Here is a 26,179-nt window from a genome sequence, read left to right as displayed (position 1 = left end):
ATAAAGAAAAGATCAATCGGAGTATGCGTAAAAAGCGGGGACTTCTTTACCGTACCGAGTGTCACAAGGAAGCGCCTTGTGAATTGCGAGAACGTCTGGGGCGTTCGTTCCCATGACAACCGGCGGCAGAAAAGGGAACGAGGCTTTCACGAAAGAAAAATAATCGGCATCGAAAGCAATTGAAAAGTTATTGTCCAGCGAGGAAGCGACTCCCATGACGCGTGGTGGAGCCAAAAGACCGGGAGCCGTTACCCGTTATGCGTGGCCGACTATCAACAGGAGCGAGAAGGAGAGAGCACGCAAGATGTTGAAGTAAAAATGAGGTTTGCTTTTCGTCTTCGGTTTGTTTTTTGCTTTACGCCAAAATGCGATTTACCTCTCGCAGACTAAACATTCAATCTTCTACACGTATCGACTTCCCAGCCAACGGCCGAAGGTACCGCGACGGTTATCGTACATCGTTGTCATTCTGCGAAACTCTGCCACCAAATCGCACTCACTTTACCTTCTGCTCTAGCCGTTTATTTTCTTACGACGTCGACGAAAACGACAATAAAAACGAAAAAAAAACGTGGAACACGCATCCTTCAAATCCCTTCCCGGACAGGAAGAAACGCGCACGCACACCGAAACCGCGGCTAGTCTTCCGTTTTGCAAGCCCAGCCCCGGCGTACGTTCCCGTGGTAACACTGAAGGGGATGGCTTGCTGGCAAACGCAGCGAAGCCTACTGATCCGCACCACCTGCGATTCGGGTTGTGTTTAAGGCAAAAGAAAATACCCTCCACCATGGCAGCGTCTTCAAGATGGCGTCCTTTAGGCAGGAATAAAAAAAAAGCCGGAGATTCATATCATGCGAACCGAACTGATACACACGCTCGCATTCAATTGGGAGCACACGGGGAACGCCAAGGGAAACTCATGTTAAACGGAACGGGAAATGATCCGGAACGACCCCGGGACCGGAAAATATCTTGGCTCCACTCGAGGAGCGGTTCGCTCACCTGAAGTGTGGTTAATTATCGTACACTCCTCCGGCACGATGGGTTCGTATATCGGTTCGCAGTATCGTTCTCGACAGGCCGGCACCGAACGGCGCACAAAGAATCGAGGAGCGTATTAAGACATTAAACATGCTTCGAAACTGTACCGTGTTCTTTTTTCTCCCTAGTAATGCTATTAAAGCTACGGCCCGCTCGCCCACGGGTTTGCGGCCGGTGATTGGAGCACCCTTCTCACAAGGGCCACCGATTGTTACACCAATTTTTGCCCACTTTGTACGTCGTACGGCGAGTTCCACGAAGCAAGCACCCGGCCCGATGGATAGTTAGGATAGCGCGGGGCAGACATCGACAGCGACAGGCGACAGGCCGGGCACAAATGGGGCTGGCAATGCCTATTAATTTCGTGATTAACACCACAGATGTTTAGTCCCAATTGGCAAGTTCTCGGGCGCCCTTCTGTTACGTTGTTATGTGTCCCTTTTCTATTGATTTTACGCGTGTCCATTATTACACACGGTTACGAGTGTCCGTAAATTCACTTTATTTATGGCGGGCGGGATCTAAATTCTATCGGAAATGTCATCGACCACACAGCTAAGCTGCACAATATGTTGGATTTGCTTAACATAAATTCGGCACAGCTACGGCGGCTCACTTTCGCTCCAAACACCACAGATAGGCCTCGCGGAACATCGACACCCAGGGGGAAGCGTTTTTGTGCGGGAAATCGGCCGTAACGTAGGGCCACTGCCACATTTGCACGCACCGCTCCGGATGCGGCATCATGGCCAGATGGCGCCCGTCCGGCGAGCAAACGCCAGCCACACCGAGCCGGCTGCCGTTCGGGTTCATCGGGTAGACCTCGGTCGGCTTGCCGGTATCGTCCACGTACTGCAGCCCCACGCACTGCTCAGCAACCAGCCGGTCCAAGGTCGATGCGCTGCGATACACGAACCGTCCTTCGGCATGCGCCACCCAGCAACCCAACACGCTGCCCGTCAAACGACGGAGCATCAACGAGCGGCTGGGCGCAACCTTCAGCGTTACCCAGCGGCACTCGTACTTCTCCGACCGATTACCGGCCAGGGCGATCTCGGGGACCTGCGGCTCTACACCGGTCAAAGGCTGCTTCACGGGTTCGGCTTCCGTTTCTACCCATCCGATCAGGCCCATCAGCTGGCAGCCGTTGCAAACGCCGAGCGAGAACGTGTCCACCCTTTTACGGAAGTGCTCGAACTGTGGCGCAATCTTGCCATTGTACTGGATGCAGGCTGCCCATCCCTTGGCCGATCCGAGCGTGTCCGCGTAGCTGAAGCCACCTGTCAAAGAACCGAATCACGTAAGCCACATTTGTAACCCTGGTCACACTCGCCGGTATGAGGACGGCACTTACCCGGAAAAACGACTCCACGGTATCGATCGAGGGTGGTGCTACCCTTCAGCAGATCGTTCATGGCCACATCGTGCACCTCAAAGCCGGCGCTGAAGAGAGCGGCCGCCATTTCCCGGTCGCCGTTCGTGCCCTCCTCGCGGATCAGCGCTACCCGCGGTCCACTGGCACCGCCCAGCTTCAGATCGCCGTACACGCTGTCCGGGTTCAAGCTGGCCACATAGCGGGGCCCGGTCCGACGTCCGATCCCTGCGTATTCCTCCACGGCACTTCCCTTCGCTTTCTGAAGCTTTTCGATCTCGAAACTGATCGACTCCCAGCGACCGAACAGTGCAAAGAGAGTGTCCTGCAACAACACACTCTGCCCGTTGCGCACCGTGACGGAACTGTTCGAGTGAAGGTCGGCCACACCGACAGCTCGGCCAATCGTGTAGCACGGAACACACTGCTTTCGGTACGCGGTGAGGACATCGCCAACGTGCTCAGACGCGACTTCCACCACCCAACCGCACTCCTCAGCGAACAGCACCTGCAAAACGGCGGCATTTTGGCCGGCTGGGAAGGTAGCGGACTGAAGCAACTGCTCCAGGTTTACATCGACACTGGTCAGTCCAGCGAAAGCCATCTCCAGCACGGCGGTGATCAGACCACCATCGCTACAATCGTGTCCCGAAAGCAGCCAGCCTTTACGTAGTAGGTCTTGCGTGACGTTGAACGCACTCCTCAGGCAGCCCGGATCACTAATGTCCGGACACTGGCCACCCAGCTTCCCGTAGCACTGCGCCAGGACGGATCCGCCCAAGCGGAAACGAGCTCCTTCCACCGCAACGTACAGCAGCGTGGTGTCGGTACGCAGACCGGACGCTTTCAGATCCGGAGTAACCTTAACCGTCACATCCGGACAAGGAGCGTACGTGGAGACGACGAGCGTCCCGGGGCTGACGACTGTTTCTCCCCCTACGCGGGCCGCCATCGACAGCGAATCTTTTCCGCCGTCGATCGCAATCTGAAGGGCACGCATCAGTGCACACATCGCCTCACAAGCATCGACCAGCTTGGCTCCTTCGCCCGGGACCTTGGCGGCCCACATCCAGTTCCCGGAACACTTGACATCGGCCAGCTCACTGATGGCAACAAACACAAGATTGGAGAGCGCTTCCGCCACCGTCATGCGTGCCGCTTTCGTCGGATCCACCAGACCCTTGATCGGCTGCGCTCCGATCGATGTGGCCACACCTTCCTTGCCGAAGTGTGATACCGCCACCAGCCCGTAGTCGGCTAGCGGAGTGTGCAAAGGACCGACGCACTGCTGCTGGGCCACCAGACCCGTCACCGAGCGGTCCACCTTGTTCGTCAGGTACCGTTTGCTGCCCACGGTGGCCGCCGACAGCACGAGACCGAGTGCTTCCGCCAGCCGTACCTCGTCCGTGAGATGAAACTCATCCACCTTCTCGCTCACCCGCCCGAGCACGAACTCTTTCTGTGGCATCTTGCCCAGCACATGGTCCAGGTGCATATCGAACGGCACGTGCGACAGTTCTTTGGCGCACTGACTGCGATCGGAAAAATTTTCGGCCACACCGAACTCCGATTCGATCAGCGTCACGTACCCGCTGCCGGTGACCTGGCCCACGAACGACACGGGACAACGTTCGCGATCGCAGATCGCTTGCAGCACCGACCGTGAACTGGCCTCAATCAGAACGGCGTTGTTCTCCTGGTACTCGGCACCCCAGAGCTCCAGCGTCGAGATGGTTGGATCGCCCAGTTGGAACTCCTTCGAAAAGATCACCGCCCCGGCACAGCCCGGTTCGACCAGCTCCTTGAGCACGTTACAGTTTCCTCCCGCGCCCTGATCGTGGATGGCAAGGATCGGATTGCGATCGCCGAGCTCGATGCAGGCACGCACCACACGATTCAGTTTGTTCTCCATCTCAGCGTCTCCTCGTTGCACGGCATTGAAGTCAAGCTCACTGTTGGTGCTATCCCCTTGCACCTCCACCGAACTGGCCGCACCGCCACCGACTCCGATACGATACACCGGGCCACCAATCTTGACCAGCAACATGCCTACGAGAGAAACGAACCGCCCCGATTAATTGAAACCGATCACTCGAACGATCACCCATCAAACTAACCTTTCTTCGGATCCTGCTTCTTGACCAGCTCGGCATCCATCGTTCCGACACCACCGCTAAACATGATCGGCTTCACATACTCTTTCCGCCGTCCGTCCGCTTGCACCATGCCGAACGAGATGGCAAACCCGCAGATGAGCGGCTCGCCAAACTTGTTGCCGTAATCCGACGCACCGTCACTCGCCTCGATCAGCACCTTCAGGGGCCGAGCGAACGATCCCGGGTAGTCCTGGTCACTCTCGTACGGCACCTTGTGGCCCGGAATGTTCAGCATCCCGACGCAGTAACCGGCCGTGCCGGCGATCGGTAGTCCGCCGCGCCCGATACTCTGCACGTCACGCAACCGACCACCGGTGCCGGTCGTAGCCCCACTGAACGGTGAAACCGCCGTCGGCATGTTGTGTGTCTCCGCTGTGAAGATCAAATCGGAGCAGACTGCCCGCTGCACGAACGGTCCCGGCCCGTCGGCGCACGAAGCACGCAGCGCACTGTGGCTGTAACCCTTGATGGCACTGCTGTTATCACTGAACGCCACCGTGTTGTTGGGGTTCGAGAAGCGCTGCGTGTCGCAGATCATTTCGATCAACGACTGCGACTTTGGAGTGCCGTCCACCAGCAGCTTTCCCTTGAAGAACCAGTGCCGCGAATGTTCACTGTTGCACTGCGCGCAATCAAACAGTTCCACGTTGGTTGGATTCCGCTTCAACACGTTCACGAACAGATTGGTGTAGTACTCCAGATCCCAATCGTCAAACGCGAACCCTACGGAACACATAAACGGGCGTTAGGGGCTGCGTCGTCGTTGCGGTACACAGGGGAAGGTCATTACCATTTTTGACATTTATTTCCTCCAGCGCACGGCGGCCTTGCTCGAGTATCGGCACAAAGTGCCAGTCCTCTTTGGTGCGTCCGATCGTCTCGTAGAAATCGTTCACCGGAATGTTGTGCTCGGTATACTGGCACTGCGTCATCGGATCGTGGAGCACTCCCAGGAGTGAGGCAATGAGCGTTTGGGGGTCCTTTCCGACCGGGCGCCCGAAACCGACCAGGTAGCGGGTCGATACTTCAATCCGCTCGATAAACTCTAGGCCGAGATTGTGACAAATGCTGACACTGTTGGTGCTGCTGGCGGTCGAGAAGTTGAACCGAGGCCCAACCTCGATCAGTACCTGCGTGGGGCTGGCCACCAGCGCCGACACGCTATGCAGCTGATCGGGCGCATCGCACTCCTTCAGGATCCAGTGCAGCATCCGGTGCACATCGGCCGGCAGCTGTTTGTACCGATTATTCTGCACGTAGAAACATTTCTCCGTCTGCAGCGACTGTACCGAGGCATTGACCTACGAGAACGGGACAGAACAGAGAGCGATGAGCAATCAACAACCGGCAGCAAAAAAACATCCACAACCCGGCCCCATCATGCTTATCAGTGACGACAGCAACGGCAGCGAAGATCGCGTAGTACCGATCGAGCGATCGTGCGTGTTGCTGAGCAAACAACAATCCGGCCGAACCTTCCGAATACGCGAAGGAGATTCCTGACGATTTCTGACATAGTTTCATCGACGACCCTCCGTAACGACGATCATCTGATAGGCCAGTTGTTTTTGTTATGCTTTTTACTTCAAGAATACAACAACATCGATCCTACGCAAAGTATAGCGTGCGGCAACAAAATAAGATTACGCTCCCTATCGCGTGCAGTGTGACCGTTTGTTACTAACGACCTGATCGTGCTGTGAATAGCTTTTCAATGTGCATAATTGCATTGCGAACTGTAAAAAGCTCAAACTTCCACCAAAAGCCTTTTTGGCTAAAATTCGGGATGGAATTCGGGATGGTTTTTTACGCGATTTCAACTTAATAGCTCCAAAGTTATGTACCTAAACTGCTGCACATGTGCTTGAAGAACCGGGTGGGATGTTCTTCCGCAGCGCTATAGCGAGGCCACTTGGGTTTGCCGGAGAACGAGCGCCTAATAAACACAATTGATCTTCGCGAAAGGTTGTGGCACTGATTGATAGCGATCATCGAACGTCCGGCACTAACTTGTGTTGTTTCTTACCTCTTTCAACGTTTCCAAAATCGCGTTCGTCTTCGCCGACGAAAACGCCCCAAGCGAGTAATAGCGCACGATCGCCATGGTTGGAAGGAAGAAGGAACTGTTCTGATCGATGATCGACACCTCGTTTACGAATGGAGCCAGTTCCTGATCCTGATCATCACAACATCGCATCGCACGATCACTCGACCCGAACTGGAATTGCACGTGAAATATTTCAAGCGCTATAAGCGGCTTTCTCTGTCCCTCTCTCTCTCTCTCTCTCTCTCTTGGTTTTCAGGTTAAGGACCCCAGGAATCACGCCACTGCGAAAATTAAATGAAGAATTGATACTCTAACCGCTGCGGTGTCTGAAACAGAAATTGAGTCTCTTCGTCAGTTTTTATTTTTGTTATAATTATTTCAACTTTCAACAAGAATTTCAACACCACAAAACGCTACAAAACTGATTCATGCATGGAAACTTTATTAAAAATGAATACATCGTTCGACATCACTTCACATCAATTGCTTAACCAAATATGCTCCAATGGTTCTATAATTAGGTTTACCGATCATCTTGGATAGTTTCTGAACGTCGTAAAAGCCCGTTGGTGGAAACTGCTGTTCTGTTTTGTACCACAGTTTCTGTCCAAGCTTAGCACTTGCAATCATGAATGCGTTCTCAAACGTTTCCGGGGGTATTAATTCTAAACCATCAGCTTCTGATGCAATAGATCGTTGACTTCCGAGTAATGCTCCAACTATGTGCACAAAGCAAACAAGGTTCCGATTGGCAGATGATGAATAGGGACTATTATTACACAATCGCATGTCGCAAAGGTATGGAAAATACGAATACGGGTCATCGATTTCCTCGCCCTCTTTCAACACGATTCCTAAATCTTCTCGAACACGATTCGCCCAAACGCGTTCTCGAATAGCCGGCAGATTGTATGATGTTACGGTAGACAAATGATTTAAATCTTTTAATGCTTCACATTGCTTGAAACGAGAATGTTGAGAAAGTTGTCTTAACTTCCAGAACTTATGCCGCGGAAAGCGATACAAAAACATGTCGATAGCCGCAACCAGTGTGTTGTAGCTCTCACTCCATTGCGTAAATCCATGTTTGTTCATTACATTCCAATAAAATGAGAGTGAAGAAAAAAATTCGTTGGTTTTGTCGCCGTACAGTCTGGCGTGCGGTATCAGCAGAGCTGTGAGTATCCTTTGCCATTGGTTTCCTTCTGTGGCTTTAACTGCTTCTAGATTATCGATCACCAAGGGGGACTGCGGAATAGCATGCAGCAGATCTTGAGCCGTTACAACATCCCCTTTTTTGCCAATTTTCATACCGTAGCTTGTCCAGTCTTCGTCAAGGTGCGCCGTCATTAGGCCCAAGCAGCTCCACATATACAAGATGGACGCATCTTCCTTAAATTTTTGTTCCTCAAGGTTACGCCCTATGTATCCTTCCAATGTTTCGAAGCCAATGTTTGACTGTGGGATTCGCACCTTGGGTTTTGTACACTCTCTTTTGAAATAATCACTCGGGTATTCGACTGTCGGATCGAAAAGGCAGGTGCGCTGTGCTTTGCAGAGTGGATCTACCGACAATACGATGTCTTTGAGGTTCTTTTCATCGACCGTTTTCTCCGAACACGCCATCCTTGGTCGTGGCGGATAGTTTTCAATCGACAGCGGATCTTTGTACTTCCAAATGGCGCCAAGCTTTAGCAATATCCCGCCAAGAGCCACTAGACAATGGATACTGCAACCGACAACCTGATGTAATTTTGCAACTGAGGTGAAGAAAACGAACCACTGATTGACTGTGCTCGCCACCAATGTGACAAATTTATAGCAATTCCTCTAATCTATTGCCTTAATGCCACTTACGAAGAACGATCAGATAGTGATAATAATAGTACTTCAATAATCACCCCAACTTTAGCTATAGCTTTTCTTTCTGCTTTCTCTCTTGCTATAGCAAAATGACGCTCGAGTAAACGCTTGAGTTATCGTTTGAGTTTCATGATTGGGGTGTATGTCGACTCCACCGAAATACAATGAAATTTGGCGACAAACTAAATGCAAGCGTGAAATGTTTCACAGCGCACTTCGTCGATGCACTTGTAAATATGATACTGGAATACAGGAGCAAACGAAAAAGCGTGAATAATACCTATAATTGCCTGGGGTTTTAGTTAACATCTTACGGTTGTCATTAGTGTTGCTTTGTAATCGTAAGTGCACCACTAAACGGGCGTAAACAATTCTCCAGCCGTACCACAGTTGATTGCGCGTCTGTCAATCGGAAAAAAGAAAAATAGGCGAAAGTCGCATGTAGAAAACCAGGGACCGGGAACGCCGGGTCGAAACGTCTGACGTCTGACGTCTGAGACTGATTATCTCCAAAAAGGAAACAATATATTTTCCCACCCTCCCGACAGACTCTTAAAACTTTCAAACAAACAAACCATTCTGCTGGCTGAATGCCCACAAAACGGACAAGTATTGTGGTGCGGGTTAGGCCGTGAGCCAGGCCCTGCTGTTTGCCGTCCATGATTGTGGAAAGCGAGTCAACTTTCGTTGGGTGTTTTCCGCCCGGACACCCGGGAAGGTCGTGAATCTGTGAACCGTAGTTGTCCCAGTGAGTGTGTTTTGCAATCGCGACACGACGCAATCTTCCGCGCTGAATGTGATTATCAGCAGCCGCAGCAGTTGCAGTGCCCACACGCTCCATACGGCCAGTTCTACCGAGCCCCCGGGGGTCGCAATGAGACGTTCCTGCCTAGCAACCTCAAAGTGAACGGTAAGAAAGACGTGCAAATGACGATTGGTTTCTCGTTCGGAAACCGTTCGTTCCTGGGAACCGGCGCACAGTGGCGCAACCCAATTGCCTCGGCGTAATTGAATGCAATTCGCTGACCTACTCTGCGGAGACAAGTCGCAGAGCAGAGCGAAACCTTCGCCAATTGTTATGCTCCTAGTTCCGACCGCCCTCGTTATCCTTGGTCGACCGCGGGGGGGTAAAGCGGAACGCGGTTAAGCGCCCGGGGCCGAGGGCCCACCAAGTTCGGTTCCGTTCGGCTGGCCAACGATTACTCATCGCGACTAGTGGTGGTGGTTGCAGTAAAATGGTCAAGGCCTACTCGCCCACTCGCCAGCAGAGACAGTTTTTGGTGTTGCCCAACCCGGTCGTGGAGAACGGGGCAAAAGGAAATCCAATCCCTCGGTAATTGCTGCCGGTCGATGGGGTGAGTGGACTACGAAGATGCCTCGAAGCGAACAGCTGTGGCGCTGAGAGGTCGAGCGGAATTTATTATAACACCAAACCTCCGCGGTTCGCTTCCTCCGGTGTGCTGTTTCCGCTAGGGGCGGCGTTCTTATTGAACCGTGCTTCCCACGACGGCGGATGAGCCGGACGAGCCAGAGTGCTAGCGGAACGTATCACAAAATCGAATAGCCACTCCTCGCTCGCTATGGGCGAAGCCACCGTATCACCTCTCAACCACAACGACTCAAACTCGCGTTGTGGTAACGAGTCGACGCTGAGTTTCTGCTAAAAAGCATAGGTACAAAAAATGCCCGAAAAACATCCCACGCGTCCTTCAGATGTGGTCATTCTTCGCTAAAGTCAGCCACTGCTCAACTCGTTCTCCCGTTCCCGTGGGAGATGATGGCGAAGCGAACTGTAGAGCAAACATACTGAGCCGTACACAGAAGTGGTTCTGTGTAACGGTTTCGTTATTTGTTGCAATTTATAGCTCATTTGCATATTGTTCAAAAACGCCAAAAAAACGGTTCGATCGAGCCGTGTCCTGTGGGAGGGTCGTATAAGCGTCACCACGACGCCCTAGCAACACGATATTTGGGAGCGGTGACCAAAAATCTACTACAACCCCAGCTCGAATACGAAACGCACGCCTATAAACGGTGTCATTCGCCGTGTGCGCCGTGCGTCCGGTCAATTAAACTGATTGGTTGCAAGGGAAGGCCACCGAATTCCGTTCCGTTGCTGGCCATCTGAAAATGTCCAATCCAAAATTGTCCATTTGGGACTGTTTGCGTGTGCACTTCCTGTGAACGTTATTCCTTTGGCATCGAGTTACCATTGGTACATTTTGCGCTCAAATTCAGTTGTAGTTTGAAACGTCAGACCGTTTTATTTTGTTCTGTGATGTTTTGAGAAAATTTTATTTATCGGAATATGTTGGCAAGATAAGGCAAGGTAAGGTAGATTTATTGAGGTAAGCAAAGAGCGCGATAGTAACTGCAAGGCGTATCAGTTGCGGTTGTCAACAGAAGACATTTGTCGCCTGGTGAAAGGTGCCACGAAACATTCACTTTTGTAGGAGTCACTATCCAAAGAAGGAATTCTTTTAGAATCCCCAAATTGAAAACAATTGCTTGTTTGCTCTAAAGATAGGACTGCGCGGTTCTTAATGCCTCCCAATCGTGTCAGAAGACAAAATGCAGCCAGTTAAATGTAAAAGAAAAAATGGGTCGGCGTGTCAATTAAAATGATAGAAAGCAAAGATAAAACATAAGCCCAAACTCACCAAAAACAATAGTAGTGATAATGTAACAGAAGAAAGCTAAACCAAAACCGTAGTCGTAGAGAGTGAGTACGCGAGGGGCCATTCTCAGTCATCGGCGTTGGCGACGCCTTGGCCTACTACACGCGGCGAATCAGCGAGTCGCAGTCAGCAAATCAACACTGGCCACCGCGAGCACGTGAAGCGCTTGCACACCTCATGCTGGTGGTGCACTCCGAAGGAAGTTATTTGGTCGTTGCGTCCACTGATGAGGGCTAAAATCGAAAGTTTTAAATCGAACTGCACGGCGCTAAACATCCGACCGCCGCTGCTACTTGCCATGCTGCCACGAACGATAATGGTGGAGCGAATTGTTTTCTACTACTCGTTTGCAGCGCGCGCGCACGCGGTTCATTGGCCAGCAACTTCACGCACACGCAACACTCCGCGGGGATGGCACGCAATCGTAAAAGACGTAAACCGAAAATTGCGGTCAGTTGCGGCTGCTCACCGAGCGTACGCGTAATTCACGGTTCACGTGTATGATGGCGCTGGGCTCAATACATTAAGAATACTTATTCGTTGACCGTTCCGTATGGTAAAGCTTATCTTTTTTTTCTTTTCAGATTTTTTAAAACATTCCTCAAAAATCTGTAGTTTGGCGCTCGCTATCTGCAAAAACATTCCGTGGTCTAAAATTTGGCGCGCCGCTGGAAGTCTTCTCTCGAAAGAGGATCGCTGAGACGATGGAGGACTACAAATTTCTGTTCAAAGTCGTGCTGGTGGGCAATGCGGGCGTTGGAAAGACCTGCCTGGTGCGAAGGTTCACACAAGGGCTGTTCCCGCCCGGCCAGGGCGCTACGATCGGGGTTGACTTTATGATCAAAACGGTCGAGGTCGACAATCAGAAGATTAAGCTGCAAATCTGGGATACGGCCGGCCAGGAGCGGTTCCGCTCAATCACGCAAAGTTACTACCGATCCGCATCCGCCCTGATACTGGGTAAGCATTCACCATGCGCCAGCCCAACGCCATTCGGTTTAATATGCAATGCAATTCGTCCCCAAACAGTTTACGACATCAGCTGCCAGCCAACGTTCGACTGTCTGCCGGACTGGTTACGAGAAATCCAGGAGCACGCCAACACCAAGGTGCTAAAAATTCTCGTCGGCAACAAGACGGACCGGGACGACCGGGAAATCCCACAGGATGTCGGGGCCGAGTTTGCGAAACAGCACGGAATGTACTTCCTCGAGACGTCCGCCAAGCAGGCCGACAACGTGGAGCGACTGTTCTACGACATTGCGGCCGTACTGATTGAGGTTTGCGGCTTTCGAACGATGGTCACCGGACGATGGCATGCTAATTGTAAATCGTTTTCTCTTTTTCGGATCTGCCTTTGGAACCGTGCAGCAAGCACGCACGAAAGAGTTCACGCTGCGCAGTGAAACGAGCGTCCTGACGAATCTCTCCCAGAAAACGATCTATCATCCGAGCTGCTGTAGCGTCGGTGATCGGGGCCACTCGAACCACGCCAGCACCAGCGATGCACACTACTCGGACAGTTCCGGACCGGCGAGCCTCGCCAGTAACAGTGGCAATTTTATCACCCAGCAGTAGGTAGTGCCGAGGAATCGAAACCAAAAAGAGTGTGTTGGGGTTGTTTTATGAAAACAGATAATGTACTATCAACCCTAGTGATGATGAGGATGATAAAGGTTTGTGTAATGTGTTTTAGATGTTAGGAAATGGGAATTTTATGCAGGTGATATGCCGACCCCAGCTGCAGTCCGAGACGCACAAAGCCGTCGTTGAAGGGTGACAATAGAAACAATTAGAGAAAATCACTTGGCACGCTGGGGCGGGTCCGGATGATGTGCTGCGGATCGTTGGTTTAAGTTACAGTTTTAGACTATGTTCCTGTGTTAATATTAGCAATAAATGAATGAATGAAAGAATGAATTTACTAAAAAATAATATGGCACTTATATCGTAGCATACGGCGGCACAAAGGATTATCGTAGACACATCGTAGTTTAATAAGTATAATGAGCTTAAACAAGGGACCTACACTAGTCTGCGCACTTGCGAGTACTATTTCCTGCAAGAGAACGGTTCGGTTTACACCTCTCTATAGCTATCACTACTAATGAACAAAAGTGTTTCGATTCCGGTTCGTGTTACGCCTTACTCGTCTTTCGAATCGGTTCGGTTGGAACTGGAATGGTACGGGTTTGGTTTTGTATCTTCACTACTTCGGCTGCTGTTACTGTTGATGCCACCGCTCTAAAAGACTATTCAAATCTATTTAAGATTAATAGTAACAAAACAAACGGAACGATACTGCTGGACCGTTTCCCCTACTCTAAGCCGGCTTGGATTCCTCCGATGCCTGCGTTCCACCTAAGAATTCTGCTGCATTCTCGTACTTTGCACATCTTTCGATAGGTAACTGGTTTCAATATCTTAACGATTTAGGTGACGGTGACAGGGTAACTTCCCAGAGCCGATGCCGTCGATAGTCTCTACTTCGTAATGGTAAAGGCCGCTGCCGGTTGTGCGTTGGACAGCGTGTTGGCGGCCGTATCCTCATCTGCGATGCCCTCAATGTCCTCGCGTTCTTCCTCTTCGTCGATGATACTGATATCGTGCAGTGACGGCCGGTGACTTCTTCGCCAGCCTGAAAAAAAAACATGAGAAAACCTCAGTTAAGCGTGTCTATCGATGTCAACGAAACAGAAATTTACCATCCATCGGTTCGAGTTGTTGTTTGGTTTTCTTCAGCAGTTTCGTGCCCGTCACCGAGATGAGAATGGCACCCAATGGGGCCGTCAGAATGATGCTGAGAATACAGACCATCTTCACCAGCTCGGCATAATGGACCTCTTCGTCCGTTCGGTTTTCGTTCAACATCACCGTCTTCAGCGCCACCGGTCCGAGGGCGGCCTGTACCGTTGCTTTCGACATCCAGGAGATGGCAACGAAAATCTGCCCACAAGGTTGTAAGTTAGCTCATCGTTAAGCCACCGTACTGGAATATAAACTTACTTTCTCCTTGACGTTCAGCTTGTCGCCAAAGGCAATCGCAACGGTCGTCAGAATACGGATCACCGCTACCACGTAAATGCTGCCAACGCCTATCGACACAATGTGAGGATCCAACTCGGCGATCTGGAGACCGAGGCAAGAGAACATTTGGTAACCAATTACCATACGGACGTCGCCGCCGGTTTCTTACCTTGATGGAGGCCCCGGTGATACCGAACAGAATCGGCTCGAAGATCATCCAGAAGATTTCGAACGCGGTAGACACGGGATTGTCCTCGAGTTCCCAGCCCTGGCCGCACCAGAAGTACGAGGCAGTGAACGCAGCAAACACGACCCCGAGCGGGCCCGCTCCTTCGAAGTGGATCTTTTCACTGCCAAACACAGCCAACAGGCCGCCCCCGAACAGCATCAGCGTTCGGATCGGTACAACGTACGCGTCGCCCGGTTCCGGCACGTACTTGCACAGGAAGCCCCATACGACACCGAAGCCCAGCCCGCCGATGATGCACACGGGGGCCTGCGCAATCTGCAAGCCCAAGCTCTGCGTGCTGAACATGATGCTCGAGATGATGCCGAAACCGGCCACGGACACGGCGTCGTCGATGCCGGCGACGGCAATGATTAGCGTCGGGATGCCCTTCACCACTCCGTAGCCCTTGGTGCGAAGCCGGAACAAACATGGGACGACGACCGCCGGCGAGACCGCACCGACGATCGAACCGAGCAGGATGCTCCACATCCACGGCAGCTGCAGGAAGAACCGGGCGCAGACCGCGATCAGCGAGCACTCGACGAACCACGGGATGAGACCGAGTTTGAGGATCGTTTTGTAGATCTTCTTGAACGCGGTCGGGTCCATCTCGAGACCCGCCCGGACCAGGATGATGACCAGAGCCAGCTTCCGCAGCTCGGCCGTCACGATCTGGAAGTCACCGTCCAGGTTAACCCAACCGACATTCTGTGGAGAATGAACATTCGAATATGAAAACACTTGGTAAACGGTGAAATTTGAAAGATGGTTTAAACGGCTAACCAAAATAATCGTTTGATCACCTCGTGTAGGTACTTATAAATGAACAAAATTTCTTCTGTATCAGTTAGTTTGTATATGGCCACCGCAAGAACCAGAATAATCTCGAGCACCGCATGGTGCCCGGTCGGTCGCAGCAAATGCCAGGCGGCTCATAAATTTATGCAAACCCGTCGCCGAGGTTGCGCCGATCGGATTGCGCATCCGCATCGCATATCATCATCCCGTCATCAATCTTCCGCACATTCCTTAGCCTCTCTCTCTCTCTCTCTCTTTCTCTCTCTGGTGGGATGGGTTAATACAATAATAGGACTGATATGCATACGGGCGGCTGTGTTACAGATTGGCCGCGTCGGTCGCGTCCCTTCGCAGGTCGGCCTAGCCCAGCCCAGGCTAGCCACTTGATGAGCAGAACTAATTTATTATCTACGATCATTTGCATTTGCAGCAAATGAGACTCCCTCACTCGAAAGGTCTCGGTGTGTGGCTGTACTACGCGCGTTGTCTCTGACATTTGCTACCCTGCCAGAGGCCCTACGCAGCGAACGATGGCCACTCTAGCAGCTCACGAAGAAAGTCAACACACGGTCAAATGTCCTAATCCGCTGTGTGCCTACCTGAAACAGTATTCCGACGAGCAGCATTCCTATCAACCGCGGTAGCGTCGTCAGCGATATGATGAATCCCCCGAAGTTGGCGGCCACCGTCAGGACGACCAGCTGAAACAGCTGACCACCGGGTGCGGCCGTGTCACCGATGATGACGTACGCCGTTACCCAAAGTAACACACCTGCAACGGAACACCGAAACCGAGAACGAACGGTCAGCCGAGAGCTCGGGAAGCCGGGACTCGCAACCACTAACCAATGAGAATGATAGATAGGATCCTCGCAAACTGTCGGTAGGACGGGCACAGCGGGTAGGGGCACACCTTCTGCCAGCCGGGCGGTTCCCAGGAGGGCGTTGTGTACTCGACCCGGCACCGCATGCATAGCGAGTAGATCCACGACTGTTCCAGCCGCGAGTTGTCGTAGTCGCGTTCGATTTTTCCTAGAGCCTCCGAGAAGGAATGCTTTTTGGAGCGTCCGCCAGCCTCTCCGTTGTAGCGATCTGCGTGAAGGTGCGAAGTCCGGAAGAGCGGAGAGTTAGCGATCTGATCCTCTTCACCACCTGGACCCCCCCTGTAGCACCTACCACTATGAATCGAGGCGGTATCAAAGTTGTTGTTGTGCATATTACTTTTCCGCCGAACCGGTCCATCCTCGGAGTGATGTGATTGCTGTTGAGAGGAACAATTTCGGTTGACGTTGCTTGAAAACTGCTTCCAAATTCCACCGTGAAGCGACCGTTGGGCTTACCTGGGATATTTTTCGTTTGTTCTGCTCGAAGGCCAAATTATCGTGACCTAACCGCTCAACGACGGGCTCTGTAATGATGCTTACTTTTCGCTTCGTGTCGCCACTCGACGACTGGGACGAAGCGTTCGCTTCGTCCGAAGGCATTTTTATTATCCTAAAACAAGCGCCGAAAGAGATTATGTAAATGTGAATTAACACAAAAACATGTAATAATTAGATTGCACTCGCTAATTGACTTTGGGCTGACGAACTGAAGGGGATTTTGCTTCGAGTACTTCGTAATAAATATTTTAGTCGATCATGAGCGAACGATGATTTTTAATGCTTTAAAAGCCTTTTATTTATTGCTTTTCCATAGTAGAATTGGAAAATAAATTCCTGTCTTTAGAAGTACCGCTACAGAAGCGGGTAAGATTGAATACAGATTGACGCAAAATTGTTCAATCTATTCTTTTAGATAAAACAAACGATTGTTCCAGTTCAGAAGGTGGACCAAAAAGTTATATCACAAAACTTCATAAATATGGTTCATGTCGACCATGCGTAATATTATATTTACTTTTGATTTAGTAAATTCAATCCACAGCGTACTTCAAATAATCGAAATCCGGTTTCAAGACACGCTTACCGAACGCTTAGCATCTGCGATGGGAACATGCACGATCGTAAATTTAGACCGGAAGCCTAATAACGGCAACAGAAGCCCAAATAATGTACTTCAAACGTACTTCAAGCACATCAAATCGATCGAAGTTCGACAATTATGCTGGAGGAGCCCCAAGTTTTTTGGTGTTTTTTTTTGGTTGCATGCTTAGAATCGATTGACAAATAAACGTTAGACGCATTGACTGGAATTACTTGGTGAAAAAAACCATGACCAGAACTTCGACCTATCGTCTTTCGCATAGAATCCGATGAATCAGTGTAGCCCAGCCGGTCGATCCATTGAATTGAACCGAAGCCTTATCGGTATAGTAGTATTTGATACAACCCAACAAAGGAAAACATCTATAAAATCGGCTTTGCTGGATATAGCAGAAGATAACGAACGGAGCATCATGATCATCGGACTAGGTCAGGTCAGAGGCTTGTGATTTCGAATTCACAACACCGTTCAGCCGTTGATGCTTTGAATTGAGTACACATCGCAAAATCGGCAACGTGCTCTTGGGTATTCGCCTTCTGGATGCTAATTATCACCCACCTCTCAATCCTGCTTCGATTGGCGCGCACTGGGAAAGTCAAGCAGTGGCAGGCACGGATTGACCACCTGCCAGCCACTTAGCCGGCAATTTGGTGGATTTAGTGAGCGAGTTTAGTGGCCACCAGTCACGCAACCGTTCGTGCCTCGATGACCGGCCATTGCTTTTTCCTGGTGTCAAAGGTCACGACACGCGAAAACTCGCGTAGAGGTCACACCTGTCCGAGAAGGCCCTCCAAGTGCGATGTGCCTCAGTCGGTACGCCCATTTCGAGGGCCCACCACCACGTGGTGTCGAGATGATGCGCTCTCCACCATCTTGCGATAAAACAAAAAGTAGTACATCCAGCCCGGCCGTTCGGGCACGCGTTCGGTTACACGCTTGCCGTGCACGGTGGAATTCGGTCGAACAATCGCACCCGGGTCGCCCTTTGTTTGACGGCTCAACAATAATTATTGTTCCGCGCCGCATCGAGATGCTTGCTAATGAGAGAGCCCGAGATGCGGATGCGGATGAGGAAAGGCTGCGGGTTACAGGAGCTAGTGTGCTAATGGCGGCTAGCGAAGAGTTGATCGTTCGTTCCCCAACTCGAGTGAGTTCTTTTTAAAATAAACTTTTACGGTACGGAAAAAGTTTTACGGTGTGATAAGAAGCTGCGTTCCGTAGAGTCCCGTTAAGAGTTAACCATACCTAATTGCGTTGTATCCCGGTCAACGTCACAGTCAGGTGCTTCGTCTAGACCTGGGGCCAATCTAAACATGATGCACCGTACGGTTCAAACAGGTTCACGTTGACAGACTCTGTCCCAAGGAATCACTAAACTGCCCAAGTGCCCCACCTGATCTCCGGTGTGATAACCATGGCAGACGTTTGGATTACAGCACTTCCGTGGCGGTCAACAATCGTTCCAGATGAAGGACAGACGTAATGACCCCAAAAAAAACGGTACATTGTTAATTTGGGCACCGGTCATTCGAGCAGTCGAGCGGGCTGAACAATTAACGCAAAGGCAAACAGAATTCTTATCACGCCTTGATTTTCGTCTGCCATAGAAGCCTCAGCTTATCGTTCCAGCAGCACCAGCAGCCGCCTGTCGATGAGGCATTTATGAGGATCAAATAAAGGAAGACGCGACTATGAATGATGGCTATTTGAGGTTTCGCGCGCCGCGATCATAAATTAATTCCCATTTCTGCGCAATGGTTTGGAAGTAATAAAAATCACCAACCCAAATTAGGTCTCGACGTCCGCCGTGCGATAAGACCCTCGGGGTCTCGGCTCCATCCATTGCGTCTACACTCGAAGTGACAGTTTTTGGCGAAACAATTACCAATCTAGGGCCCCTATCTAAAAGTAGCACAACGATGGAAACCTCCCCCAGGATCTCTAACCGGTCACGGAACGTGGACCGACTCGTCGCCCTTTCGCTGGTCCCATGTGTGTTGATCTTCGCTTTTAGTGCGCCGATGCGAAGTCAATGAAGTGGCCAGGGTGTGTTTCGGAGTCTATCTCGTGACGGTGATTCGCTTTACACCGCTTCCCGCCCGAAGGAGTTTATTTGATCGGTTCCACTCCGGTCACGATCGTTAGCGATCTGTTTGCCGGACCACTTTGCGCTGCTACTCAATCGGAGGGGTGCTCGGAAAAATTAGATCACCTCGGCCACATTCTCAGAACTCGCCACGGGAGAAACCAGGCGCGAAAGATATCGAAATCGGGCTGCTGGTTGCTGTCGATTTGTTAACGACCGTCTAATCAACAGAATAACCACGCACTTGGACAGGCGTCATTTTGAGTGGAAGATTTATTGCAGAAGACAGTCGATAAGATAAATATACAGTTCTCCCAGGTCAACCAACCAACCGTCCAGGTTGGGTCAAGCTCGAACGCAACCTGTCGTTGGGATTGTCGAGAGCCGTCGTACGACACGTGGCAACCGTGGCCAGTGGCACATGTGAGTCACGACCGGTCCGAGACTGTCTGTGAACGGTTGGCCACTTTTTCCGCAGCCTGCCGCACACGGGCCACACGCGCCATGCGATAAGTGTGCTAAACTGTGACGAGACAGAATAATTTCATGTACTTTTCACGAACCGCGCAGCTGGACTGTTCTGGGTTTCGCAGTCGCCTATATAATGATCTCGTTCCGCGCGCACTAGTTTCCGCAAGATCGAATCTCGTTGTCGCTTCAAAATCAGACCAGGTGTTGGGCCTTAAATCCGTTCAAACAACTAGCCCAGCTAGCGTCACGAAATTACGTCACAGCTCTACTCGGTGACCTGTTGCAGCGACGGCAGAAAACGAAGATGAGACAATTAAATAGAGTCACCCCACCCGAAGGAAGCGGGGCAACCTTAATCCAAACCAATTGGCACGCGCGACTTGGGGGACATTAATGATCACGAGCGACTAACGTCAATCGTTAATCCGTCACACCGTCACCGAGGTTTTCCTAAATCGTTCGAATGGATCATCGAGCGTCAACATGGTGCGCGGACAGGAAAGGAAGCCGCCGGCCATCGGAGTGTGGTCCTTATTTTTGTTGTCCGATCCGATCACCTTCATAAAGCGTCCGCGTGCATCCGGATCCCCGGAATGCGCTAATGTGCTTGACGAACAGAGTGCGCATAGAAGATGGACGAATGAATCGAGAGGTACTGCTTTTTCGAAGTGTGCTCACAGCTTTGGACACTAGGAGTGGAACTTTGAACGTTGTTTTTGGAAGCCCAAATTGTTGTGTTTACTGTCCCAACCGCAGCACCATGCTTGTGCATGCTGGGATGGGAACCCATTTTGTTTACTCTGCTAATTTAACGGGCTTTCGACGTGTTTGCCCCTTTTAACTTCAACTATGTTTCGAACACGAAGAACCGGTGGACCCTTTGGGGCGTAGAGAGTAGTGGCGGCGCATTAATGATATGCTAACTGCTGATAACAGCTGCTGTTTGATTGCATGTTAGCATAGACGGATACCACCTGTCGTCAGCCGCAGGACTGATCGGTCGATCAGTGGTCAAAAACCTACCGTACGACGTAACCATTTATCGTCGCTTCAAGTTTGCCAATGCAATCGAGCTCCGGTTTCGCTTCTCGGTGGCAATCCGGTAGCGGGAAGGCTGTGGCCGTTGAACTTGTTTCTGGTGTGACTTTCCATCATAACTAACAGTCGTCAGTTGCCTACCGCCACGCCAGTGCATCGCTCACAATTAACGTCTTCATGTTTTCGGGTATCGAACACATCGATTTATGTTGTCGTTTACGACATAATAAGGCCAATGGCGCAAACAAATCTATTGCCTTCAATTAAGCCACGCCCAAGCAGCCACGGGACCGTGTCTCGATAAGATGAGGGTCTCAGGATCAATTTCACCTCGGCGACCACACGACGTCACACGCCGACCGTGCCGTAGTTAAATTGCGTGAAAGTTAAATTGTGTTAAATTAAGCGGCAATTTGTTTGCGCTTTATGAATCGGACGGTTTCCGGTTCAGTCTGGTCAGCTGGAGGGCGACCGATCGTCGCGTGACAACCGCTGGCCGATCTCGTGTGAGTCTCGTGCACGGTCCAGCTGACGATTGGATGACGCATTTCGGGCGCCACTTCAGTCGGGACTGATGAATCAAATTTATGCGCGTGGCCCACCAAGTGTGATGATCACGTGACAGTCTTCATGTGTTTTTTCTTCCATCGTCTGAATACTATCCCGCCATGGTTATAGTTTGTCGCGACCGACTGGCGAGCGATCGCCAGTGCCAGTTCGTCAGTGCACTGTCCTGGTTTGCTTGCTCGCATCGAATCGAACGCCAGGGACAACTTTCACCGAGCACCGTGTACGCGCGATCTTCGCTCGCGTTCTTGGGGTGCCTCTGCTGCCCAAAACGGGACATGCACCGAGCAAAACACGTTCCCCCGGCTCTGGCGTGCCCAAGACATGTTTTCAGCCCATTTTTAGCTAATTGTTTCGAGCTGCAATGGCATCGGACATATCATCGGGCCAGTCAGTCACACGGGACAGACGGGGGCCTAGAATTTAATAAATCAATTAAAAGTTAATCAATTAATCAAAGCTTCATAATTACCCCCGGTGCGATAGTGATAGCCGGGGCCACGGCTGATTTGGAGCAGTGCGCGAACGGTACGCGGCAAGCCCCGGGCACGCAACGATGACCTTCGCGGGGTGGCCCCATACACCGACCGCCGCCACCCCACTTCAACCGGCCAAGCCGCCAAATTGGACGTCATTGGAATTATCAACCAGTGCACGCACCTTCTCTCGGAAGGCGGTTGTAGTGTTTGATTCGTTAACCAACTTAATGGTTTGGATTCATGTGGGGACCAACTTAATTTTCGATGGTCCAAGATGTTGTAGCACCGAGGCTGCAATTTTTATAGCGCAAAGACCACCTAGACCTTGGCCAGGAAGGGAGCACATCGAAACTACCTTCTGTCAAAAATCCAACGGGAATTTCTGATTTCAAAAAAAGCAATTTGAATACCCGACCACGATCAAAATTTACGTTGGGAAATAAGGTGCTCAGTCGACTCGTTTGCGGCAAAAAAAAATCAGTCAAACTGAAGGCTTTTCCGGAACTCTTGTCCAAAACATCGACTAGAACTCGACTGAACTGAACTGATGCGAGTAGAATGTTTAGCACTAGTCGTAGGGTTCCGCGAGCTCCAATAATGATTTTAGGGCGTCACTTTCTTCATTTCAACAATATTTTTCCCAGATTCCAGGTTGTTCTGGGTCAGTTTTAAACTCCGCTGGAAACACACAACTTAACTGGTCGTTGCTCAACATCGTAACACAAACATCGAATAGTTGTTAGAGGGCAGAGCTCGTAAGTAAACTGTTTGCCACATAGCGCTAAAAACTTGGATCCACCCTTTCCCATAATGTGATCACTTGTATGGCAACAAAAAATCGTCAATAGCCTTTTTGGTAAAAAATAAAAATGGAAATAAACATTCCGACCTTCCGAGAGTGGACCTTTGACACATTGATGTTCCGCGCCATTGCCTGCAACCTTCCACACCTCAGTGTGCCATGTAGCAGGGATTGACAAATAAATAGCGAATTAAGTAGGCAACATCAGATAGTCTTGTTCTGTTGGATAGTTGTTAGCAGCTGTCGTGCAGTGAAGATACCATCAAAGTAGCCTTTTTCGTGGCATTCCGCAACACGCAGCGAGTGACAAGGTTTATACAGACACCTTGTGCAGTTTAAACGAGACGATCAGGTGATCATTACGCAGCACGCACCAAGTACCAAGCGAACGAAGTGCCTCTTCCTTTCTCTGGTGCATTTACTCGTATTGGTCGCAGCCGACCCGAGACACTAGTCGAGTCTGGCAGGGTGCTACTGGGCGAGCTACTACTGGGAAGTGCAGCTCAGGGCCCAGGCCTCAGACCGGGAGCCGTGGGAATTGTTCGCACCAATCAATGCGCCCGCGTTTTCTATGCACCGACTCTGCGCCCATTGGAATCGATCCACATTCGAGCTCCTCCGAGCGGGCGGGTGGTAGGGTAGGTGGTGATCAAGCTCACATTATTCTAGCCTCGTGCACGGAAGTGGGAAGCGATGGAGCGGTGGAGGGCATCTGAACACTGCGGGGGCATGATCAATAATTACGTTTTCTTCATCATCTCCGGGCTTTGGACGGCTCCTGGACAGCGCTGCGAGGGTTCCGGGTGTTGAGGGGACGTTCGCCACGAGCGGGAAGCTGCGAACAGTGGCACCTCAGCAGCAGCAGCCTGACACCTGACGCACACCGCCCGACGAAGGAGACCCTCGGGAGCTCGACAGTGCACACGTGCCTGGTCACCTAGAACACGCTCCGAGGACACCCGTCAACACATCAACGAATCACAGTAGGTGAATGTTTGTCGATCACAAAACGAACGGCTCTGCCTCCGACACCCTCAACCGCTTTCAATTGTTTTCCTTTGCCAGGATCTACGCCAGGAAGATCCGAGCGAAAATACTGAGGCACTGACCGGCTCGATGCACACACCACAAGATGGGAACACCACAAGTTTGCTGCGGCAGTGTCGATCGCCGATCGTCGCTCAGCTTCCCCACAGCACTCAGCACTCAGCAGGACCTCGCAGGTCGCAGGACTCTCGGGTCAGGATTTGGGCTGCTAAACTGTCTGGGCTCACTGCCGATGCTACATGCTTCACTGAACCGGCCGACGAATTGGAGGCGACTATTCGGTGCCCGCCAGCCCGTACCCTTATTTATAAACTAGAAACAAACACCAGCGGGCCCCGACTAATTGGTGATGTTTGATTGTTCTTACTCGCCGCCGGCCCCCACCCCGGTACCCTCCCCACCAACCCACCTCCCCCATCTGGCCGCTCGGGGCGCTCCCTACGGTGCGCATCGAACGCATCGGTTACCGATCTGTAGGCGATCTCGTGCCGATGGAAGTCTCTCTATTGGGACGTCGGCGGTGATTGGGTCCGGGTTCTTCGAGCTCCGGGAGCCCGGAGGGAGGAGGGTCAGTCCAACGGCGAGGCACCGCACGAACGTCGGAGCGATGACGCCGCCGACGCGCCGCCGTGGGTCGAGATTTCCAGATCTAGTTCCACCTAGGAGATGCGGCTCCCCCGGTCCGACCGGCACGACTATGTATACATAGTAATGAGGATGAGCGAACTGCAGGCGGTACGGTATGTACTGCTCTGGGCGCTGGGCGTTCGGTCTGGGCGATCATCGCCGTGGCCACGACCAACGATAATGATGGACGTGTGCGGTAACACCACGATGCGACGGACGTGTCTCCAGCCGCACATTCGCGATCTATGCGCGACCGCGCTTGATATGGGCCTGTGCGGCTTACCCACACCGGGGCCACATTCTGGGACTTATGTCACGAAGAGACCGACGTGTACACGATCGCGACACAATCGGAGCAGATCGGATCCAGCCAGCCAGTCACTCCAATATGGTCATATCAGTGGTATCTCATGAATAAATATCTCGAACGGGGTCCCCCCAATCGGGTCCAATTTTGAGAACCAACCGGTCACCGGTCGGTCGGTCGGTTGCCATCGTCGTGGTTGCGATAGATTTTCAGTAACCTGCGACCGTCACCGTCATCGTCGTCCGATAGGAAGATAATCGAAAACGTCTACCGTGACTTGGTCAGAAGCCGCAGAAGCCAGAAAAACAAAAAAAAAACCCCGCAAGCCGAAAGACAGTGCGCGAACCCGAAAGAATCCCCGAACTCGATCGATCAAAATTTGTCCCCGGAGCGTGTTTGCAATCAACCGATTTCGCCATCGATAACCCCGTTAGCACGTCAGCAGAGGCCATCAGACGCCGGAACGTCTTGATGATGCGCGCACATCGATCGGAGAGCCGGATGGCCGGATTCAATTAGTAATCGAATTAGTCATTAGTCACCAAAATCACTGTCACCGTCGGGGTGATCTACAAGGCCCAAAAGCGGCCCCGGTTGTTATCATGATCGAGTGGGCCCCTGTTCGCTTGTAACGGCTTCTGGAAGTCCCGAGGAAAAACGGACCAAAACGACGTCCGAGCAGTTCGTCCGAAAACACCGTATCAAACAATCTGCGTGATTGTCCGTAGTAAATTGTCCGCGAAGCACTACTACGACGCACGAAGTCCCTAGAAATAGACGGCCGCTCTCTCTCTCTCTCCCTCTCTCGCTAGGATTGGCCGTCGAGCTCGAGGTATCTCGAGGAAGTGGTCTGCTGGGGAGGTGAAGTGACACCTACGCGTTGCAGCTGGCATCAAGCAGGAATGCCGTTGCAATGTGCGGAACTCAACCCGGGCAGAAAGTACGTCGCGCAACTACGTAGTGGTAAGCTGAGGGCACGACACGCGGGAAACTTTGGGACCTTGAATAAATAGTACATTAAATCACTCCGACTCCGACCCGCGACTGACACCCGACGCGGCGCACCATTCGCCTCCATCCTCGATGGAGGCGCCTGATCCTCGCAGGTGCACTGGCCGCCACTGAGCCCTTGTGCGGTACATTTTCTAATTTTCTTCAATTCCGCTGCCGGAATTGCGGCGCAGCGCACAGATTGGAATGCCTAATGGGGATGATCGTAATGGCGGTGAAGGTTGTGGCCAGGTACGGCTCCGCGGCGGAGGTAACTAACCTGCTTCTTGGACCCCCACTTGGATCAGCTTGTCCCACAGCGAGCGCACACACCGATTATTTCACGGTCACAGCACCGTACGGTGGACACTCAGGAACGTCCTGGGTCCCTTATGGGGCACAAACGCGATCACTGGACACTGGAACAGAAAGCAGTCGTCGACGACTAGAACACAAGGCACACCACCAGTCCACACTTTCGAAAATTGGATCCCAATCAGCCGTTAAGCCCGATAGAGATCGCCACTTGCAGTGGTCTCGAACCACTTGTTGCTCGTCGCTACTGGAA

General features: G+C 51.6%; 3 protein-coding genes across 4 annotated transcripts; 1 reads left to right on the top strand and 2 right to left on the bottom strand.

The window, feature by feature from the left end:
- Positions 1 to 1,523: 1,523 nt before the first annotated feature.
- LOC131212752 (phosphoribosylformylglycinamidine synthase) lies at positions 1,524 to 6,673 on the bottom strand. Its single transcript, XM_058206748.1, has 5 exons — positions 6,596 to 6,673; positions 5,360 to 5,870; positions 4,531 to 5,292; positions 2,396 to 4,462; positions 1,524 to 2,321 (listed from the first exon to the last, which is right to left on the bottom strand). Exons 1-5 carry the CDS (start codon positions 6,671 to 6,673, stop codon positions 1,654 to 1,656), a joined length of 4,086 nt encoding a protein of 1,361 aa, XP_058062731.1. The 3' UTR covers positions 1,524 to 1,653.
- Positions 6,674 to 9,009: 2,336 nt separating this feature from the next.
- LOC131209266 (ras-related protein Rab-30-like) lies at positions 9,010 to 13,077 on the top strand. The gene is made up of 4 exons (XM_058202291.1): positions 9,010 to 9,389; positions 11,742 to 12,117; positions 12,187 to 12,437; positions 12,529 to 13,077. The coding sequence occupies exons 2-4, from the start codon at positions 11,862 to 11,864 to the stop codon at positions 12,733 to 12,735; spliced, it is 714 nt and encodes a 237-aa protein (XP_058058274.1). The 5' UTR covers positions 9,010 to 9,389; positions 11,742 to 11,861; the 3' UTR covers positions 12,736 to 13,077.
- Positions 13,078 to 13,147: 70 nt separating this feature from the next.
- Positions 13,148 to 26,179, bottom strand: LOC131208896 (sodium/hydrogen exchanger 9B2). Of its 2 annotated transcripts, none has more exons than XM_058201828.1 (9): positions 25,892 to 26,179; positions 16,552 to 16,705; positions 16,388 to 16,472; positions 16,058 to 16,303; positions 15,811 to 15,983; positions 14,354 to 15,121; positions 14,164 to 14,286; positions 13,863 to 14,103; positions 13,148 to 13,795 (listed from the first exon to the last, which is right to left on the bottom strand). In XM_058201828.1, exons 2-9 carry the CDS (start codon positions 16,693 to 16,695, stop codon positions 13,641 to 13,643), a joined length of 1,935 nt encoding a protein of 644 aa, XP_058057811.1. In that variant the 5' UTR covers positions 16,696 to 16,705; positions 25,892 to 26,179; the 3' UTR covers positions 13,148 to 13,640. The 2 variants fall into 2 exon arrangements, with proteins under 2 accessions (XP_058057811.1, XP_058057810.1); XM_058201827.1 differs by lacking the exon at positions 25,892 to 26,179 and adding an exon at positions 23,385 to 23,479 and having other exon boundaries at positions 13,148 to 13,797; positions 13,856 to 14,103.

This window comes from Anopheles bellator, chromosome 2, assembly GCF_943735745.2.
Source record: "Anopheles bellator chromosome 2, idAnoBellAS_SP24_06.2, whole genome shotgun sequence".
Lineage (NCBI taxonomy): Eukaryota > Metazoa > Arthropoda > Insecta > Diptera > Culicidae > Anopheles > Anopheles bellator.
The sequence above is the reverse complement of the archived record's forward strand: the minus strand, read 5'-3'. Positions and strand labels throughout refer to the sequence as shown.

Coding starts and splice junctions, on each gene's coding strand:
- LOC131208896 (XM_058201827.1), bottom strand. Junction 15,122..15,810: donor TCGTCGGAATACTGTTTCAG/GTAGGCACACAG, acceptor CATTCTCCACAG/AATGTCGGTTGGGTTAACCT. Junction 14,287..14,353: donor TCACCGGGGCCTCCATCAAG/GTAAGAAACCGG, acceptor CTCGGTCTCCAG/ATCGCCGAGTTGGATCCTCA.
- LOC131212752 (XM_058206748.1), bottom strand. CDS start 6,673: ATGGCGATCGTGCGCTATTACTCGCTTGGGGCGTTTTCGTCGGCGAAG. Junction 5,871..6,595: donor TTTTGGAAACGTTGAAAGAG/GTAAGAAACAAC, acceptor CCGTTCTCGTAG/GTCAATGCCTCGGTACAGTC. Junction 2,322..2,395: donor CCGTGGAGTCGTTTTTCCGG/GTAAGTGCCGTC, acceptor GTTCTTTGACAG/GTGGCTTCAGCTACGCGGAC.
- LOC131209266 (XM_058202291.1), top strand. CDS start 11,862: ATGGAGGACTACAAATTTCTGTTCAAAGTCGTGCTGGTGGGCAATGCG. Junction 12,118..12,186: donor CGCATCCGCCCTGATACTGG/GTAAGCATTCAC, acceptor GTCCCCAAACAG/TTTACGACATCAGCTGCCAG. Junction 12,438..12,528: donor TTGCGGCCGTACTGATTGAG/GTTTGCGGCTTT, acceptor GGAACCGTGCAG/CAAGCACGCACGAAAGAGTT.